This window comes from Medicago truncatula, chromosome 1 (assembly GCF_003473485.1).
Source record: "Medicago truncatula cultivar Jemalong A17 chromosome 1, MtrunA17r5.0-ANR, whole genome shotgun sequence".
Classification (NCBI taxonomy): domain Eukaryota; kingdom Viridiplantae; phylum Streptophyta; class Magnoliopsida; order Fabales; family Fabaceae; genus Medicago; species Medicago truncatula.
In genome coordinates, this window is record NC_053042.1 from 3,269,257 (window position 1) to 3,291,379 (window position 22,123).

General features: G+C 32.6%; 1 protein-coding gene across 1 annotated transcript; it reads right to left on the minus strand.

The window, feature by feature from the left end:
• Positions 1–18,628: 18,628 nt before the first annotated feature.
• Positions 18,629–20,435, minus strand: LOC11432392 (F-box/FBD/LRR-repeat protein At1g13570). The gene is made up of 3 exons (XM_024777777.1): positions 19,616–20,435; positions 19,293–19,435; positions 18,629–18,922 (listed from the first exon to the last, which is right to left on the minus strand). The coding sequence occupies exons 1-3, from the start codon at positions 20,433–20,435 to the stop codon at positions 18,629–18,631; spliced, it is 1,257 nt and encodes a 418-aa protein (XP_024633545.1).
• Between the last annotated feature and the right edge of the window lie 1,688 nt (positions 20,436–22,123).

Genomic DNA, 22,123 nt, shown 5'->3' on the forward strand with positions numbered 1-22,123 from the left:
GTTGCTTGTGTTCACTTTGAAATTGGTTACTACTTTCCTTTGCTCCAGACATCATAGTTTATATTGGTGTGATTTTGTGTCCGAATTCACGATGGGAAAAAATATGATAGAATGCATTGCATACTGACAGGAAATCAAATTACTAACCCAAGTGAATGGGCTGTAGAGCATTGTGAAAGAAAAAAAAATTCCACTCTATTTATCTTTCACGTGCCCTTCAAAAATATCATTTTACCCTGTTTGGATTTTATAATTTAAAATATTTTCATACTAAAAATATTTCGGTCTGATACGTGGTCCATGTGATTTGCCATTAAATTAACTTTGTTTCCTCCTATTCTTGTTTCAAGTGAGTTTGGAAAGTACAATTCGAAACATAAACTTAAAATTTCTAATTAAATAATCTGAAATGTGTTGAATCCCCCATCAGATTAAATAATCCGAATAAGTAAAACATGATGATATAATCCGAACAGTAGAAGTACAAAAAACATACATTTTTGTGCTGAGAGCACACATATTTGCATATTTATGTCGATTCTTCAACACGAATCAAACCATATTATTTGCACACATCAAAATTTTAAAAAAATAACACTCCAATCCCTGCCAGACTCGACCCCCTGCTTACACTTGTCCACTTCATGATGTGACATAGTTGTTGGCCGATATCAACATGTTGCATGTTCCCCTCCTCTTCGAGAGAAATCTCATCAAGCACCCTTTTGCCCAGGTGGCGTCAGAGGATCTCCCGTAGATCTGGGAAACATATACATATGTGAAACCTTAAAATACCATCTCATGCATATGTATTTGTATGAAGTCTTGAAACTATGCAACACATGATCTCCCAAGTCCTGAAGGGACAGTACACAATCAAGAAAGTTGGAATCGACCAAAAACACTAGTTGCTGGGTCGTCACAGGTGGAGCACACTGAGATGGATACATGTGAATGGTTTAAACAAATCAAAACTAATGCAGCACTCGCTCCAAAAAATACCGGACCATGTGAGGTCCATATCTGATCCAACCTGCGTAAAGGCTGATGGTCTCGAACTCGTGTGTCTGGTGATGAGCAGCGTACAAGTAGAGGTGACAATCTGTAACTATAATCTGATCCAGGTGCGCTTTGTAAGAGTTTGTGACCATTATCTATGTCTTCATCAACATATACTAATCAGTAAACAAACAAAAAAAATATAACATGTTTAAAATTTAAGTAAATAACAATTTCTTTGTTATACCTGAAGCAGTGTCATGTAGTCAGCGGACTGCCTAATCTTATGATTGCATGCAACATTTATCCCTATGTACACGTGTGTCAGGGAAGTCGTCCCCCACACAAAGTCGCTAACCAACTCGAGGTTACGAAACTAATCAAAATAGCTCAAATCCAGATATTGGAAAATCTTGTCAGTAAAGAGCGTGGTAGTACTCACCAAATACATAAGATATACCAAGACATCCTAATCCCGGTTTAGCTGCATCTCATTTATATCACCAGCCGGCTCAGCTGCACCATCTGCCTTCATACAGTGCACAAACACCCTCGCTAGGTAGCTGAATCGTTCATGAGTACCGTTTTTGAGATCCACCTCATTGTCAGCGTCTTTCAGATCATCACCTATCAGATCAACCATCATTTATTCCCCGTCTCTCTAATTTGTTTATCATCATGGTCCAAGAGATGGCCATTGATGCATAGATGCAACAGACAAGACATGTTGTCCACTATTACTGTTATCTCCCTAATCGGACGATGGAAGCTTGATATCTCCTCATGGCATCTCTTAGTAAATACCAACAACAGGTCGTGCTCAACTATGGTATAGTTCAACACGTAAGCTAATAAAGACCATCAACGATGATGGTGTCTTTAAACCACAAATCAGTCACCTTTCACAACTTTTTCAATTGTACTTTAAATTGGGATGGAATTGTAAAAAAAAAAAAATATATCAATTTAAATTATCCATTATCCACTAAAACATATACAATAGTAAAAAATAGCACAAAAAATAAGTGTTGGCCCAAGGGTAAAATCTTAACATTGTAATTTTAAATGATGCCGTAGGGATGACAATTGGACCCAGATCCTATGGGCACTCGCAATGGGTAGGGTAAAATCCCGCTTTTATTAGTATGGGCTTGGGTCCGGATAATTACCCGCAAATTTTAATGGATATGGGCGCGGGTAAGGGTACTATACTACCCAGACCTAAAACCCGCATATACATATTTATATAATATAATAAATATTTTATTTATTTTTGGTGTATAATTATTTAATTTATTTAACTATTTAAGTCTAAATCTAAACCTACTATAATAATACTTTGTTTATTTTAGTATGCACTTTTTTATATGTATTTTGAATGTTTTTATTTTAATTTTCGAGGGATATTTTAGATTTGTATTTATTTGGCTAAATACTACTATTCGTGCTATTTTATGGTACAGAGTGTTGGGCGGTTAAGAGTCAACATGAGAATCAAGTAAGTGTAGCAGAGATGGGATAAGGCTTGGTGGTTGTGGTTGTTGTTGTTGTGATGTTTTTTATTGTCTTTTCATAGATTAAGTTCGGATAATGGATGCGGGTATGGACACTTAGGTGCCCATAAGGTATGTGGAAGACTACTAAAGATTTTCAAACGCGGGAATGGAAATGTGTACTATAGTACCTTATTCATTGGGTACCCATTGTCATCCCTAAATGACGGAGTTCAAATCCCATAAGATATAAGGGTGAATCAGTCATTATTGTAGCTGATATTAATTTTAATTTTGCCTTTAACCGATATTAATTTTAATTTTGTCTTCCTCAATGAAAAAATATGATAAATTCTATGCAGAAACGTGATGCAAAGTTTAAAATACAGTATAAAAAAATATGTAACAGTCTATCACAATAAATCTTTTATGGGAAGTGATAAGAAAATACTATTAAAATATATATTCACTTTTGACTTTTTGACCAATTTAAACACATTCACTTTTTCCTTAAAAAAATAAAATTCACTTTTGATTTTTTGACCAATTAAAACATATTCACTTGAATGAAACTTTTTAACATTACTTCCCCCTGGTCATTATAAATAGTATATTGCACGGTGTAAATGTCAAACTTTCAAAACAAAATGGCATCTTGCATCAAACCCATCCTTTTAACATTTATAGTTATTTGCATTGCTTCAGTAATGGTTGCAGGTAAGAAACTAGATTCATAACTCAACTTTGTTGTGTTTTCAAACAAAATTGGATTGTAAATATGACAGTGACTTTTGCTATGTATATATTTTAAATTTCAGTTTTAGGAGCCATATATTTTATGAACATGTATACAAGATGAATTTGAAGTGGCAAAAGATTGTCGAAAATATTATATAGCATTTCTAAAGGAGTTTAAATGATTGTTGCAGGAGATGTCGTATTTCCACCAGGAAAGCGTTGCTTTGTTTCGATATATTGTCCAACTATGCCAAAATTATGTGACCATTTTTGTAAAGCATCATCGGGTTTTTGTTTCAAAGACGAACAAGTTTGTTGTTGCAACTAAATGTTTGAGATATTTTTGTTTGATAATTCTACTTTTTGAATTTGATTGTAGAAGTATATATATCTACAAAGACAGTCAATAAGATTTTCATGAAATAAGTTGAATAATCAATAGTGTAATTTCAATTTAAAATAATATTCATAAGATTTCTTATTATTAATGTGAAAGTTTTATTTTACGGGCATATGAAAAGAAAACTTAGATTGATACAACGTGTCGGAAGCTTTACGGGCACATCACCTGCATCCAAATACTTAAGCACAATAGAAGAATGACTCTAAAACATGACTTGGTAAGCAACTAATTCTATCCGGCTCCATGCCAATCACTGTTCTGCGAGTAGTCTTTGCTATTTTTCTCCCCTTCAGATAGACATGATTCATATTCAAAAGTCAAAACAACGGGAACATACAGCGATCAGAAAACAAACTATAGTGCATTTGTATATATCTATGTATGTATACAAGAATTATATGTTCTTGGTTAAATATGTTTTTATTTCTTCTAAATATACTAGAAATTTCATTTAATCCATCTATAAATATCTTATTTGATTTTTTGCCCTCTAAATATTTTGTTTTTAACTTTAATCCTTCTTTTTTAACAAAAGTTCACGTTTTGTGCTCTTAAGACTTTTTTTTTTTATGACATATCATCGATAATATCATAAAATTTCATTAGTTTGATAATATAACTATTTAATCTTTATTAATTTATTTATAATGTAGGTCTTATAAACCATATGTCATAAAAAAGTTGTTTGACGTATCAAAAGTTCATGTTTTTCTCTTCGTGTCAATTTAGTGTCGGTTGTTCATTTCACTTAAAACTACGTCAAATGAATGTGAAAACTCCATTTTTGAATGGAGACCTAGAACCCACTAGCTAGATAATCTAATATTGAGGATAAGAAGCAATGGCCTAAACCGAGTTTAGGTAAGTATGAATGTAATGTAGATGCTTCCTCTTCTCATGCTCTGGACAAAGTTGGCATGTGCATTCGAGATGACGAGGGTCGTTTTGTGCTGGCCAAACATAGTGGCTGGCTCCACTCTTTGATGTGGATCTTGGGGAGGCCTTAAGATTGTTATCAGCGCTACGTGGGTGTGTGACCTTCAATTGGGTAATGTGGACTTTAAGCTAGATTCCATAACCATGTTGTACAACCTCTATGGTAGTAAACGTGACATTTTTAATTATATAAGAGGTATTACCCATTTCTCATAAAACGTAGAAGCCATTGATGGATCAAATTTTTGTTTACCTTTGTTGTCATCATTGTTGTCGAAGTTTATATCTTGCCTAAACAACGTTGTCTTCTTTTTAAGCCTCTTCTTTACCATCTCTTCAACACTCTTAAATGTCAACAATTTCATCAACCCTTCTTTGTCCTACAATTAAGAGGAATGTATCATTTATGTGCCAAAAGTAAATGTTAAGAGTCTCACATTTGCTCTAAAGAAAAAGTTTCATATTTAATGAGATAAGGTCAAAAATAATTTTATTATTCAGAGATATCTTTCACTCTACAAATCGGTTTTGCAAGAAAATAAATAAACTCGGTGAATTTGCAAATTCCTCATAACTTTTGCAAAATCACTACGACTCACCGGAGTTTTCTATCAAATTCACTGTGAATCCATACATATACTCAATCTTAAATTTTCGATGCAAATTTTCTTGACTTTTGTAATTATGTTTCCTTAATTTTCACTCAAAAAAAAAAGTCATTTTTCAAGAACTACAAAGAAAATTTATATATAAAGGGTACCCGTAAATGTAACCAAATACCTGAAAATTCTTGTAAAGCATTTGTCAAAAGGTATGTCCAAATTATAACTAAAATGTATATATATTCTTTTTTACGTTTAAGTGAAATGTATGTCACACACCAGCAATCAACGAAAATAACGAGCGTGGACTAAAAATAAACAATCTAATTTTATTTACAAAATTGAAATTAATAAAAAGCTACACCATCACAACCTATTTTCCCTATTTAAAAACTAAAGTATATACATAAATGGCTATAGATTTTTTTGCCTTTTTGTTCCATAACCCGAAAACTTAAACTAGTATTCAAAGGTATTATTTGTAAAATGGTTTACTAAATAAATTTTGTAGTTTTCAATTTTTAAAAATTTAGTAACACTTTTTGAAAAGTGGATCAAACGAGCTTTTGTCTTCTCAAAATATAGTTGAGAAGATAAAGATTTGTTTAATTCACTTTTCAAAAACCGTTTTTAAATTTTAAAAAATTTAACAAAATTTGTTTGGTAAACCAATTTGAAAACTAGTTTATTAGAACATGTTCAAAAACTTTAACAATATTCAGAACCGTTTCGTCCATTTACCATGTGTCTAAATATCTCTTTTTTAAATAAAAGAGCGAGCACTCCGAAAACACTTGCAACAATAATCATTCCAGTTAGCTTTACTACACTCATTAGCAAAAGAATTGTGGTAAGCAGAAAGATTGATTGTGTTCCGTTGCGTACAGATGCAGGGATAAGGATCGACGTAATAATGTCTTGAATTGAAAAGGCTTCGTCAGATTGTTCTTATCTCCGCATATGTAGGCTATGATATAGCAACCGTGCTCTTTCTGCCTACTACTTCATCGCAAATGAGTGTTGGGGTAATTGAAAATGATTTTTGGTGTAGAATGATTTTTTTTTTCTTCGGAGTGCTACAACGCGCCTTTTTGCGAAAAGAGGATTTTTAGACATAATATAAATGGATGGACCGAAGAGTTCAACTCTTGCTAAAGTTTTTGAATGTGCTATGATAAAAGATTTCGAACAAAATCTCATGCAACAACACACCAGTGTTATACAATGTTGCGTTTTGAGAGAACCACAACTACACTGACTGACTGAAAATTTGATGTTCATCCATGTTGATATTTATTTTGTGCATCATTATGAGATGTTAAATGCATGTGCCCTGTCCTCTACAATGATTTACTCTTGGTTGAGTGTTTTTGCAGTTCTGTGGGATTTTGATTATGCCGTCTCTTCTTTTGATCAGATTTGGCCTATTAGTTTAATAAGACAATCTACAAAATACAAGTACCTTTCTTTTATGTATGTATAGTTAGTTATAACTATTGGATAGTTAGTTTTCCTTTCTTTTAGGAGAAGGAGGCAATTGAGTCTTTAGACGAGTGGTGTTTGAGTTTGAAAGTGAGTTGAATCTACCTTGCAAGTTTGTTTATTTCCCATTCAAGATGCTTTTCTTCTTCTTCCTTGACCTCTGCTAATGAATTTAGACACGGGAAGGTCGATTTGAAACACTTAGCATGCATCAATTCTTGTCACTAGCAAGATCGAGTAAGCCAAATAATTCTAACTTGTTTCCAATTTCATTGAACACAGTTTATCTCATATCTCTGTTGTAATAGCTGAAAGAAAAAATGCAGAAATCGTACGTTTGTTTTATTGTAGGGGAGGGGTGTTTAAATTATTCCCATGCTTTTTTTTGGAATGGAGATTATCTCCATCGCGTCAATTCATCAAATTGAATGTTTTAAACTTGCTCAAGAATCGTTCAAAGGTAAATCATGGTGTAGTCGCACTAGACACAACTTCATATTGGTTGACCGTATCGTGGAAATTGATGTTTTATAGGTGTTGTGCTCTTCACCAGTTTGTCAAAGTCGATTAAAATTTTCTACTTTTAACAAACAAACTCATCATCTTATATTTTTTTTAACAAACAAACTCATCATTAATTCAAAGACACAACGACTAACCCAAAAAAGATCACCCTAACTAAATTTTGAGCAACCATATTTGTTTACCTACTAATAAACTTATCCTTAACCATACGAAACTGTGAACTATGTTAATAGACAACATTAATGAAGCTCCTTTTAAAGCTGAGTTTCAAGCAATGAAAATCAATATTATATTTACACACAAAAAGGCTTTCAGAAATTACCCCGTCAAGCAACTGCATGAGTAGTTCCACCAAAAGCACGCAATAATAGTTTGAAAGTAATTGCTACAGCAAACAAAAACATTAATTAACTAATTGGAGAAGAAACAATTAAGCCTTAAACACCTTTTAGTCTCTTATCTTTATTTTGGGTTCATATTGGTCACTTATTTAAAAAAAGGTAAGTCTTTTCATTTGTTTAATTGATATATAGCACATTAGTCCTTTCCATCCATTAAATGCTAACTACATTACTTGCTGTGTACCTAACATCTCATTCTTTCCACTTTTATCGATTCCATATAAATCAAAATTAAGGTTCATTTGAACGCATATATCTCCAAATTCTTCAACTCAAATTAGGGATTGCATTCAATCTTCTTCCCCATATGAGCAAACATGTCAAATTCACGAGTTTCGTCATCAGCTTCCTTTCTGAAATCGTTGAACAATGATGTATAGGATAGATCAAACACAAATTCACATGGACCTCGTACTTTAAAACCATTAATTTGCATGGAAAGGACAAACGTGGTACCAATTAAACCAATTAGAGGACATATCTGTACTTTTTTTTTAAAGTAAGGGACCAATATGAACCGAAATAAAGATAAGACAAAAAATGTGTTTTGTTGTGTATGTCTTCAAATTGTAAAGTTGGAAAGCAGAGAAATCGTGACACAATTTGGCAAGCGTGTCACGATTTTGGTAATGTCGAGAGTTGTTTTCAGGGCGTCCAATCGTGACACAATTTTGGGAAAACGTGACACGATTTTCGACTTGCTGGGCAAGTTTTTTAGGATAAGGTTGGTCGTTACCTTGGGTCGTACGCATCAATCGTGACACAATTTGGGAAAAACGTGACACGATTTCGACGCTGAAGATTGCTATATAAGTGTTCTTTGAAGATTTTGAAGGAGAGCATGAAGAGAGAGAAACTTGGGAAATCAAAGGAGGTAACTTTAGGGTTGAGGGTCTTTGATTAAAGTTCTCTTGGGTTGGGAAACATTGTAAACACCTTGGTGAGTGAAAATCACTGAGTGTCTTGTTCATTGGTGAGATTTGGAAAAAGGGTATAAATTAGGGTTGTTCTTTGTGAACTTGTTGAAGCTAATTTCCTGTAACTCTTTTGTATCTTTTTGTAAGAACTCATTGATAGTGGATTGGAGAGATCAATCTCTCATCCAGAGTAGGTCAAGTTTGGACCGAACTGGGTGAACAATCTTTGGTGTGTTTGTTTCTCTCTTCTCTCCTTTTATCTTTTGCTTGTGGTTTTGTGCTTTTCACTTTGATTACTAGATTAGATCTAGGTGTTATTATTATTGTTGTTTTATTATTGTTGTTGCTTGTGTTCACTTTGAAATTGGTTACTACTTTCCTTTGCTCCAGACATCATAGTTTATATTGGTGTGATTTTGTGTCCGAATTCACGATGGGAAAAAATATGATAGAATGCATTGCATACTGACAGGAAATCAAATTACTAACCCAAGTGAATGGGCTGTAGAGCATTGTGAAAGAAAAAAAAATTCCACTCTATTTATCTTTCACGTGCCCTTCAAAAATATCATTTTACCCTGTTTGGATTTTATAATTTAAAATATTTTCATACTAAAAATATTTCGGTCTGATACGTGGTCCATGTGATTTGCCATTAAATTAACTTTGTTTCCTCCTATTCTTGTTTCAAGTGAGTTTGGAAAGTACAATTCGAAACATAAACTTAAAATTTCTAATTAAATAATCTGAAATGTGTTGAATCCCCCATCAGATTAAATAATCCGAATAAGTAAAACATGATGATATAATCCGAACAGTAGAAGTACAAAAAACATACATTTTTGTGCTGAGAGCACACATATTTGCATATTTATGTCGATTCTTCAACACGAATCAAACCATATTATTTGCACACATCAAAATTTTAAAAAAATAACACTCCAATCCCTGCCAGACTCGACCCCCTGCTTACACTTGTCCACTTCATGATGTGACATAGTTGTTGGCCGATATCAACATGTTGCATGTTCCCCTCCTCTTCGAGAGAAATCTCATCAAGCACCCTTTTGCCCAGGTGGCGTCAGAGGATCTCCCGTAGATCTGGGAAACATATACATATGTGAAACCTTAAAATACCATCTCATGCATATGTATTTGTATGAAGTCTTGAAACTATGCAACACATGATCTCCCAAGTCCTGAAGGGACAGTACACAATCAAGAAAGTTGGAATCGACCAAAAACACTAGTTGCTGGGTCGTCACAGGTGGAGCACACTGAGATGGATACATGTGAATGGTTTAAACAAATCAAAACTAATGCAGCACTCGCTCCAAAAAATACCGGACCATGTGAGGTCCATATCTGATCCAACCTGCGTAAAGGCTGATGGTCTCGAACTCGTGTGTCTGGTGATGAGCAGCGTACAAGTAGAGGTGACAATCTGTAACTATAATCTGATCCAGGTGCGCTTTGTAAGAGTTTGTGACCATTATCTATGTCTTCATCAACATATACTAATCAGTAAACAAACAAAAAAAATATAACATGTTTAAAATTTAAGTAAATAACAATTTCTTTGTTATACCTGAAGCAGTGTCATGTAGTCAGCGGACTGCCTAATCTTATGATTGCATGCAACATTTATCCCTATGTACACGTGTGTCAGGGAAGTCGTCCCCCACACAAAGTCGCTAACCAACTCGAGGTTGCGAAACTAATCAAAATAGCTCAAATCCAGATATTGGAAAATCTTGTCAGTAAAGAGCGTGGTAGTACTCACCAAATACATAAGATATACCAAGACATCCTAATCCCGGTTTAGCTGCATCTCATTTATATCACCAGCCGGCTCAGCTGCACCATCTGCCTTCATACAGTGCACAAACACCCTCGCTAGGTAGCTGAATCGTTCATGAGTACCGTTTTTGAGATCCACCTCATTGTCAGCGTCTTTCAGATCATCACCTATCAGATCAACCATCATTTATTCCCCGTCTCTCTAATTTGTTTATCATCATGGTCCAAGAGATGGCCATTGATGCATAGATGCAACAGACAAGACATGTTGTCCACTATTACTGTTATCTCCCTAATCGGACGATGGAAGCTTGATATCTCCTCATGGCATCTCTTAGTAAATACCAACAACAGGTCGTGCTCAACTATGGTATAGTTCAACACGTAAGCTAATAAAGACCATCAACGATGATGGTGTCTTTAAACCACAAATCAGTCACCTTTCACAACTTTTTCAATTGTACTTTAAATTGGGATGGAATTGTAAAAAAAAAAAAAATATCAATTTAAATTATCCATTATCCACTAAAACATATACAATAGTAAAAAATAGCACAAAAAATAAGTGTTGGCCCAAGGGTAAAATCTTAACATTGTAATTTTAAATGATGCCGTAGGGATGACAATTGGACCCAGATCCTATGGGCACTCGCAATGGGTAGGGTAAAATCCCGCTTTTATTAGTATGGGCTTGGGTCCGGATAATTACCCGCAAATTTTAATGGATATGGGCGCGGGTAAGGGTACTATACTACCCAGACCTAAAACCCGCATATACATATTTATATAATATAATAAATATTTTATTTATTTTTGGTGTATAATTATTTAATTTATTTAACTATTTAAGTCTAAATCTAAACCTACTATAATAATACTTTGTTTATTTTAGTATGCACTTTTTTATATGTATTTTGAATGTTTTTATTTTAATTTTCGAGGGATATTTTAGATTTGTATTTATTTGGCTAAATACTACTATTCGTGCTATTTTATGGTACAGAGTGTTGGGCGGTTAAGAGTCAACATGAGAATCAAGTAAGTGTAGCAGAGATGGGATAAGGCTTGGTGGTTGTGGTTGTTGTTGTTGTGATGTTTTTTATTGTCTTTTCATAGATTAAGTTCGGATAATGGATGCGGGTATGGACACTTAGGTGCCCATAAGGTATGTGGAAGACTACTAAAGATTTTCAAACGCGGGAATGGAAATGTGTACTATAGTACCTTATTCATTGGGTACCCATTGTCATCCCTAAATGACGGAGTTCAAATCCCATAAGATATAAGGGTGAATCAGTCATTATTGTAGCTGATATTAATTTTAATTTTGCCTTTAACCGATATTAATTTTAATTTTGTCTTCCTCAATGAAAAAATATGATAAATTCTATGCAGAAACGTGATGCAAAGTTTAAAATACAGTATAAAAAAATATGTAACAGTCTATCACAATAAATCTTTTATGGGAAGTGATAAGAAAATACTATTAAAATATATATTCACTTTTGACTTTTTGACCAATTTAAACACATTCACTTTTTCCTTAAAAAAATAAAATTCACTTTTGATTTTTTGACCAATTAAAACATATTCACTTGAATGAAACTTTTTAACATTACTTCCCCCTGGTCATTATAAATAGTATATTGCACGGTGTAAATGTCAAACTTTCAAAACAAAATGGCATCTTGCATCAAACCCATCCTTTTAACATTTATAGTTATTTGCATTGCTTCAGTAATGGTTGCAGGTAAGAAACTAGATTCATAACTCAACTTTGTTGTGTTTTCAAACAAAATTGGATTGTAAATATGACAGTGACTTTTGCTATGTATATATTTTAAATTTCAGTTTTAGGAGCCATATATTTTATGAACATGTATACAAGATGAATTTGAAGTGGCAAAAGATTGTCGAAAATATTATATAGCATTTCTAAAGGAGTTTAAATGATTGTTGCAGGAGATGTCGTATTTCCACCAGGAAAGCGTTGCTTTGTTTCGATATATTGTCCAACTATGCCAAAATTATGTGACCATTTTTGTAAAGCATCATCGGGTTTTTGTTTCAAAGACGAACAAGTTTGTTGTTGCAACTAAATGTTTGAGATATTTTTGTTTGATAATTCTACTTTTTGAATTTGATTGTAGAAGTATATATATCTACAAAGACAGTCAATAAGATTTTCATGAAATAAGTTGAATAATCAATAGTGTAATTTCAATTTAAAATAATATTCATAAGATTTCTTATTATTAATGTGAAAGTTTTATTTTACGGGCATATGAAAAGAAAACTTAGATTGATACAACGTGTCGGAAGCTTTACGGGCACATCACCTGCATCCAAATACTTAAGCACAATAGAAGAATGACTCTAAAACATGACTTGGTAAGCAACTAATTCTATCCGGCTCCATGCCAATCACTGTTCTGCGAGTAGTCTTTGCTATTTTTCTCCCCTTCAGATAGACATGATTCATATTCAAAAGTCAAAACAACGGGAACATACAGCGATCAGAAAACAAACTATAGTGCATTTGTATATATCTATGTATGTATACAAGAATTATATGTTCTTGGTTAAATATGTTTTTATTTCTTCTAAATATACTAGAAATTTCATTTAATCCATCTATAAATATCTTATTTGATTTTTTGCCCTCTAAATATTTTGTTTTTAACTTTAATCCTTCTTTTTTAACAAAAGTTCACGTTTTGTGCTCTTAAGACTTTTTTTTTTTATGACATATCATCGATAATATCATAAAATTTCATTAGTTTGATAATATAACTATTTAATCTTTATTAATTTATTTATAATGTAGGTCTTATAAACCATATGTCATAAAAAAGTTGTTTGACGTATCAAAAGTTCATGTTTTTCTCTTCGTGTCAATTTAGTGTCGGTTGTTCATTTCACTTAAAACTACGTCAAATGAATGTGAAAACTCCATTTTTGAATGGAGACCTAGAACCCACTAGCTAGATAATCTAATATTGAGGATAAGAAGCAATGGCCTAAACCGAGTTTAGGTAAGTATGAATGTAATGTAGATGCTTCCTCTTCTCATGCTCTGGACAAAGTTGGCATGTGCATTCGAGATGACGAGGGTCGTTTTGTGCTGGCCAAACATAGTGGCTGGCTCCACTCTTTGATGTGGATCTTGGGGAGGCCTTAAGATTGTTATCAGCGCTACGTGGGTGTGTGACCTTCAATTGGGTAATGTGGACTTTAAGCTAGATTCCATAACCATGTTGTACAACCTCTATGGTAGTAAACGTGACATTTTTAATTATATAAGAGGTATTACCCATTTCTCATAAAATGTAGAAGCCATTGATGGATCAAATTTTTGTTTACCTTTGTTGTCATCATTGTTGTCGAAGTTTATATCTTGCCTAAACAACGTTGTCTTCTTTTTAAGCCTCTTCTTTACCATCTCTTCAACACTCTTAAATGTCAACAATTTCATCAACCCTTCTTTGTCCTACAATTAAGAGGAATGTATCATTTATGTGCCAAAAGTAAATGTTAAGAGTCTCACATTTGCTCTAAAGAAAAAGTTTCATATTTAATGAGATAAGGTCAAAAATAATTTTATTATTCAGAGATATCTTTCACTCTACAAATCGGTTTTGCAAGAAAATAAATAAACTCGGTGAATTTGCAAATTCCTCATAACTTTTGCAAAATCACTACGACTCACCGGAGTTTTCTATCAAATTCACTGTGAATCCATACATATACTCAATCTTAAATTTTCGATGCAAATTTTCTTGACTTTTGTAATTATGTTTCCTTAATTTTCACTCAAAAAAAAAAGTCATTTTTCAAGAACTACAAAGAAAATTTATATATAAAGGGTACCCGTAAATGTAACCAAATACCTGAAAATTCTTGTAAAGCATTTGTCAAAAGGTATGTCCAAATTATAACTAAAATGTATATATATTCTTTTTTACGTTTAAGTGAAATGTATGTCACACACCAGCAATCAACGAAAATAACGAGCGTGGACTAAAAATAAACAATCTAATTTTATTTACAAAATTGAAATTAATAAAAAGCTACACCATCACAACCTATTTTCCCTATTTAAAAACTAAAGTATATACATAAATGGCTATAGATTTTTTTGCCTTTTTGTTCCATAACCCGAAAACTTAAACTAGTATTCAAAGGTATTATTTGTAAAATGGTTTACTAAATAAATTTTGTAGTTTTCAATTTTTAAAAATTTAGTAACACTTTTTGAAAAGTGGATCAAACGAGCTTTTGTCTTCTCAAAATATAGTTGAGAAGATAAAGATTTGTTTAATTCACTTTTCAAAAACCGTTTTTAAATTTTAAAAAATTTAACAAAATTTTTTTGGTAAACCAATTTGAAAACTAGTTTTAGTTTTCTGATTTTTGGAAATAAAAATGCAAAACAATTTATAACAATTTATGTTTATAGTTTTAGTTCTAAAAAGTGAAAGAGGTGGTGCACTGTGTGACTTTTTATTTATAACCATTTCGTAATAAAAATAAAATTAGTTTATCTTTAGTTAGTGTTCATTTTTTCCGCCTCTAGTTAGGGTGTGGCATGTACAATTCACTTGGCCGACAAATGTTTTTCAAGTTTTTATCTTTTATTGAGTGAAACTCATATGAGTGTCACATTTTAAAAATGAGTCTCACATAATGTGTTGAGAAATATATACATATACGAGTTTCATTCAATAAAAAAGTAAATGTTAAAAAATGTTAGAAAAGAGTGTTTACAATATTTTTCATATTATATTTTTAATAGAACATAGTAGCATAATTACACTTGAAATAATGTGAAATATACAATACCACAATATCTACGTTAGTTTGTCGTCTAACATGTTGTATTGTGCAACTAATAATGAACCAACTATTTTTTACAATCACCATATACTTAAAAAAATCTCACATTTGGTTGGAAGCATATTAGAACTTTAAATAAGAGTAAGAGAAATAAGACAATGTAACACACAAAACCATATCTCTCTTTCTTACTTTGTTTTTGCCTTAATTGTGTATTGTGCGTGCGGACAATTGAATCGTCAGCTCAACATTTCTTCATTGTGAAGTTACAAGGAAGGTTTGGGATGGCTTAATGAGGTGGCTCGGTTTCAATTTCCTAACACCCCTGATTTGTGCATTCATTGGGAGTGTTGCAATGGAGTGGCCAGTAACAAGAGGATTCAAAAAGGTTACCGGCTTATTTGACATGCGTCGATTTGGACAATTTGAAAAGCTAGAAACAATATAATTTTCAATAATTCTAGGTTTGGGGTGGACGAAATGGTGGAGGCTATTAAGGTATTGTCTTATAGGTGGAGTTTCAGTTGCTTGAACTTGTCTAATTGTCTGTTTTATGAGTGGAGTTGAAACTCAGGATTGTCTTTTGCAGCAGGGGTGTTGTTTGTGGCGCTGGTGGTAAGGTTGGGGTATGCGTTTGGGTATTCGGATTGTGGGATACGGGTTTTGGTGGTTTTAGTTGTTTACATCGGGTCTTTTCATGGGACTTCCGTGAGGTAGTGTTCGGTTTTGGAGGTTTTAGGTGTTCCGGTTTTCGGCACCTTGCACATACTTGACGAGAATTTCCCTGACTTAAAATACCTTGTTTTTATCAAAAAAATATATTTCTCATTTGATCTATACTATTTTTGTTTAGTCCAGACACTTGAGCATTCTTTACTTGACAAAAAAAGAAGCAAGATCGTTAACCCTACTTTAAAAGGTTAACGAAAGAAAAAAGGAAACAATAAATTAATGTTGTTATGGGACCATAAAAACAAAGAAAAATATGAAAAAGCGTGAAGTGGCTACTGTGTTTTGTAAAAACAGAAAAAGAAGAGAGAAAGAGAAACAAAGAAAGGAGAAGAAAATGATAGAGAGAGCTCTTTTTATTGGCAATGTTACTACTCATTAAGCATCGGATGCCTCTGTTTGCATTGTTGGTTGTTGAAAAATGGGATATAAAATGGTACAAGCATGTGCAGAAAACCTACCGAAAAGTAAAATTGGCATGCACCCAGAAATAGCAAATCAAAATGTACGATTATGAACAAATTTTTGTAAAATATTTTATTTTATGATATTTTCTATGTAAATTTTAGGGGTGAGTCAATTTAATGAGGTTAATAATGCTCTTCCAAATGTAGATTTTGCTCAAGAACTACAACTTCCAAATGTAGATTTTGAGATGGATGCAAAGAAAGTTGTAGAGTTTTTTAACAAAGGTAGCAATGATGAGTCCGAGTTTGGTTCAATTTTGGAGGAATGCAAAAGATGTCGTAATGCTTTTTTCGAAAACTCTAAGGTGGAGTTCAGTAGGAGACAAGCGAATGAGGTCGCTCATACTCTTGCTACAGAGGCCATATTTTCAGTTGGTCCCCATGTCTTTAATGATGTACCTCTATGTATTTTGACTTTGATTAATAATGAAAAGCTATAAGCTATTTTCCCTCAAAAGAAAAATGCTCTTTTTTTTATGGGTTCTTTCTACTATAGTTAATCATCTTGAGATGTTTCAGACATTAAATGTAGGTATTTATTTTAGACGGAATTCGACTGAAGATGTAACCTTCTTTATTCTTGATAATTTAATTTTAAGGATGCAAACATGTTGAAAAATTTAATAGACACGGAAACAGATCAGTTTTTTTTTTTTAATTATAATGAAGAAAAACAAAATTTAAAAAATCATAATGGTAAATTTTCTGGAAAGAAGGGATTCTCTTCAGGGTTTTTGAATCTTCCAGCCTGTAATATAATCACATTATTTTACACAAATATTCTTTCAAATGCAATAACATAATGCTTGGCAACCACTCAAGAGTTAAAAGAGATTTATAATAAACAAATTAATGAAGTGCTTATAATATAAGCATTTATCATATAATTAAGCTCTAATGTATAAGTTATTTATATAACAAAGGATCAAGTAAAGTCAATTTGAATTCATATAAGCTATAGGGTGTTTTCCTAAGCTATTCTAAAGAACTTATGAACATAAACTGAAAACAACTTATGTACATGTCATAAGCTTTTCCATAAATTTTCCGTCAAACAGTCTCACAAATGCTTATGTTAATAAATAAACTCAAATAAGATAATCCAAATAGGCCCTAAGTTCATATATCCCTAGGTGAAGAAACATGATCAACAATGACTAACAGAAGCAGAAAATTGTAAACTAGATAATGTAAATGTTCTGTAGAAGTTTCATCTCATAAAAAAGTGCTTACGGGCAGCAAAACTCCTCAGGCACTGACCGAATGATTCCTACAGATTTTTTCATGTTTCCTGCGGATGTACCTTTTCTGCATATTCTAAAATCCTAATGAAACAATTACTCAAGAAGGCATTACCTAGGAACCTAAATCTTTGGCAAAATCCGCAGGAAAATCGAGAGTTTGTAGTAGTGGTGAATGTGCATAATTACGCATCTAGTAAACTTTGACATCTTATCATCATTTTTTTAATCAAGTAACTCTTGCCATTAATATTTTTACTTTGATACATTGTACTCGGTGGTGGATTAAGAATAAAATCTCGGATGGGCTAGCAAAATAAAATATAATATATAAATTAAATACGCAAATCATATTGTATACAACAAATTTACTAAAAATATTGTCGACTAATTTGTTCTTTTTTTTTCTTCAGGAATTGATGTTGTAAGTGAGGAAGTCGTTTGATACAAGATGATTGTATGATTCTAACTATGTTAGATATTTTAGGTTCATTTAGTATAACATTTTCATTAAGCAACCGTGAATTTTGAGTTGAGAACATAAACAGAAAGAAGAATCATAATCGCATTTTGAGAAAAGCAAAAATGAACGGAACATCAAAAAAAAAATGAATTACTCTGGTTAGATTTTCAATGTAGACTTTATACTTCGAAAAAAAAATGAATTACATATTTCACAACTTCCATATATTATGAAATTGTAAAATATTAGAAGAGAGATCTTTTAACAATACAATTATTGATAGGGGAAAAAAAATTGTTGCAGAAATTTAGTTTGAATACTTCTCCCTAATTAATATAAGAAATGATAGAGATATCATATAAATGCATACAAGAAATAATTAAAGGGACAAAAATGGAAGATGTGAGAGATATATCAAGACAAAAGAAATACATATATCTGAGCAAGGAGGAAGATTGAGGAACGTTCATGATTATCAAATATAAGAAATTATAGTGTCAAACACATAATTTGGCACATTATCAAAAAGATTAACTTAAGCCATAACCACTTTAAAAGTCATAATAGATAAGAAGATTTGAAAAGGAGATAAAGCATTACGAAGAATCATTCTCTTGGTAAATAACTTCAGCTTGTTCCGATGCTCTCTTGAACTGAATAATTTTTGTCATCAACTCGGGTGTGACGTTTATTTCAAGCTTCACCGTCATCTTTTCTAGCATGGGAGAATACATAAGTAGAAATCTGATAAAATCTAATTCAGATGTATTGTCAGAGATTCCTTTTATGCTCACATGGCGCACTCGGAGGGGCACGGGTGGCTCCAAAAAGACATCTTTCCAACAATAGGAGGCGGGTGTTAAAAGGTCAGTATGTTTCTCAAGCTTTGCCTACATTCGATTTTTACAAATTTAAAGATCAAACGGCGGATTATTGTAATGAATGAGAGACATATAGAATATTAAAATTCTAAAGGTAACATTGTATAGATTGATTAAAACAGAAAATGTGGTACAAGAGTCTCTTGTTTATATGACTCTACTGCACTAATAATGAAACTAAATCTATCTAAACTGCAACTGATATATGACTTCTCTTCACATCTTCAAAATTCCAAGACTCTAGATAAATAATTTAAGCAAAAATAGTTTGCAAATTCTAGATATTAATAACTTTACATAAAAACAAAAATAAGACGTGCAAGCGCAATCACAAATTTGAAAGAATAGAAAAATCAAGCCGAACAATACGAGTACTTACAGCTATTTCCAATCTTCGAAGATTAGGTGAGCTTCTAAGCAAGCAAAGAGCAGCCAAAATTTGTTTCAAGTCATTGAACCTTATGCATATGAAAAGAGAACTTAAATTGATACAAGGTGTCGGAAGTTTTACCGGCACATCACCTGCATCCAAATACTGAAGCACAATAGAAGAATGACTCTAAATCAGATTGTGGATCATTTTTAATTTGTAAGGGAGTGAGGTAAACTAAAGAGCAAAAACAATTTTTACCTTTAAAAATTGGCTGCTAATGACAAGGCTCTCTATGTGAGGTAGATGAGCGAAGAATCTTAGCAAATTACTTGAGCATCCACGCAATTGACTATGATTGCTTCGAGAGTCAAAAGAAAATAAACCTAACTCAGTTAATTGGAAAGTGTTGTCAAAGCTAAAATCCACAAAATCACCAACGATGAGAAATTTCTTCAGATTTGGTGCATGGATATTAAGTTGGGTTAAACCTTCAAGATATAACAATTTCAAATCTTCTAGCAGGTGGCAGCCGGATATCAAGTTTTCAAAAGCATCTTGAGCCATTGTAACCTGATATAGTTCAAGACTTTTCAAGTTCTTGAAGCCTTTAAACGTTGTTGGAGGTTGAATACAACAACAGTCTAATTTTAAATTCTGTAAACTTTGACATGAGAACAAGCATTGGGGTATCTTATAGTACTTCTTCGCTACAAAGATTTGCAACACGAACTCTTTAATAGACTTTTCTGTTAGACGAAGAATCCACCGATCAATATCAGCCACAGAGTTAACATCACTGAGATCACAACCGGGGTCGGAGAGCTGGAACTTGTTGATCGGTCCAGAATGAAGTAGAAGTACATGATCAACAATTCTCAACAGCTTGCTCATAAAAATTGAAGGATCTTTGATAGCTTCAATATTAGAGACACAATTTAAATCAAACACAATATTTGGTAGTGTGTGCCATTTATTCCTCCATTCACTGGACAAAACACTTGTTTTCACTGCTTCCCTAATTGGCAAGTATGAGAGAATCTGATCTATTACATGACCTGGTAAGCAACTAATTCTATCCGGCTCCACGCCAATCACCGTTCTGCGAATAGTGTTTGCTATTTTTCTCCCCTTCAGATGGACATAATTCATATTCAAAACAAGGATCAGAAAACATACTATGTTAGTGTATTTGTATGTATCTATATATGTATAATATATACAAGAATTTTCCTCTAAAAAAAATTGTATACTTGAATTTTAGCTAGGTCCACCGAGAGAGAGAACCTTGAAACTCAATGCAACAATCTCAATAAATCTATAACAATCTCAATTATCGTTTTTAAACATTTGACCATGCATATAAACACTTTTTAACTGGGTATATATTTTTCTAACTAAATTGATCAATTTGACCTTAATCATATTACAAGGTTGGTCTTAGTATAGTGTCATAATTTGGCATGAGCACAATATAATGTTGTGTGATAATATATTACCATTGGCAGTATAATGAAATTCACTGATGGAATGAATATTATATGCACAGAATAAGGCTTTGAGAAATTACCATTGTCAAGGTACCGATTGAGTAGTTCCAGAAAAAAGAACGTAATAACAACCTTGTGAAAGTGATTGCTACAACAAACAAAAAACCAGTAATCAATTAGAGAAAAAAAATTTAGTGAGTAAAATATAAATAAAAAATAAAATCGAATGACTAACCAGTAACCACAATGAATCCTTCAAAAAAATAAATAACGTAACCACTGTGAAAGGATGAAAAGACTGAGGATCTGGTAAAGAAAGAAACTACTGTGGAAAGGTTGGTTCCAATTGTTTTAGGGTTTATAATTTTTTAGACCTAGTCGGTTGGGAATCAAAAGGATTTAAACACAGGGTTTAGTTAGGGTTGGGAATAACACAAAGTGCCCAGTCTATTATTTAAAATGATAAGGATTAAAAAAAAATGGATTAAATATGTTTTTAGTCGTTTAAATATACTAAAATTTTGTTTTAACCCCTCTACAAATTTCTTCTTCGATTTTTGGTCCTCTAAATATTTTGTTTTCAATTTTTGTAGTGGAGAAGTAGTGGAGAAGACGATTCTTTTCTTGGGAGGAGGAACAATTGAATCAGTGTGTTATTCTTTTAGTTAACATTTTTTTTTGTAGGATAATGTTGTTGACAAATGGGACTCGTACCATAACTCTTATGAGGGGCATACAATTAAAGAAGCTTATCAGATCATCATCCAATCTGAGCAGTCTCACGATGACATCCATTTAAGATTAACCTGGAACAAAGGTGTACATCTTAAAGTGTCGTTATTCGCTTGGAGATTATTTTAGAAAATGTTTCTAACAAAGAACAATTTATTTTGTCGTTGTGTGTTAAATGGAGGATGATCGTTATGTTCTGGAGGGCGTGGTAAAGAAGAATCTATTAATCATCTTTTTATGGGTTGTAATTTCTACGACAATATTTGGTATTTTCTTCTCAGCTAGTTGGGAATTTCAACAGCTCACCTTAATGACATTCGGGAGCGTGTTTTACAATTTGTTGGATGCATATGTTCAGGAAGGATATCAGGTTTTGTCTTCGGGTTGACTCGCTTGCATTTGGATTATTTAGAAAGCGCAATATGACTGTATTTTTAACAACAGATAGTTTTTTTTAGGGAAACAAATAGTTATTGATGGACCAGTTATTAGATTGAAATAAGCTCCATTCTTGGTAGTGGTTGAAGACGCACCAACCAAATTTCTTCTTCGACTTGTAATTTTCTTTCCATTTTGTTGGCTACTTTCTTTAGTCTGACTGTATTGTGTACTTTTTTC

Excerpts from the sequence above, each read along its gene's own strand:
- LOC11432392 (XM_024777777.1), bottom strand. The coding sequence starts at position 20,435 with ATGAATTATGTCCATCTGAAGGGGAGAAAAATAGCAAACACTATTCGC. Across the intron at positions 19,436-19,615 it reads TCAATTGCGTGGATGCTCAA|GTGATGTGCCGGTAAAACTT; the intron begins GTAATTTGCTAA and ends ATTTGGATGCAG. Across the intron at positions 18,923-19,292 it reads TTCGAAGATTGGAAATAGCT|GCAAAGCTTGAGAAACATAC; the intron begins GTAAGTACTCGT and ends AATCGAATGTAG.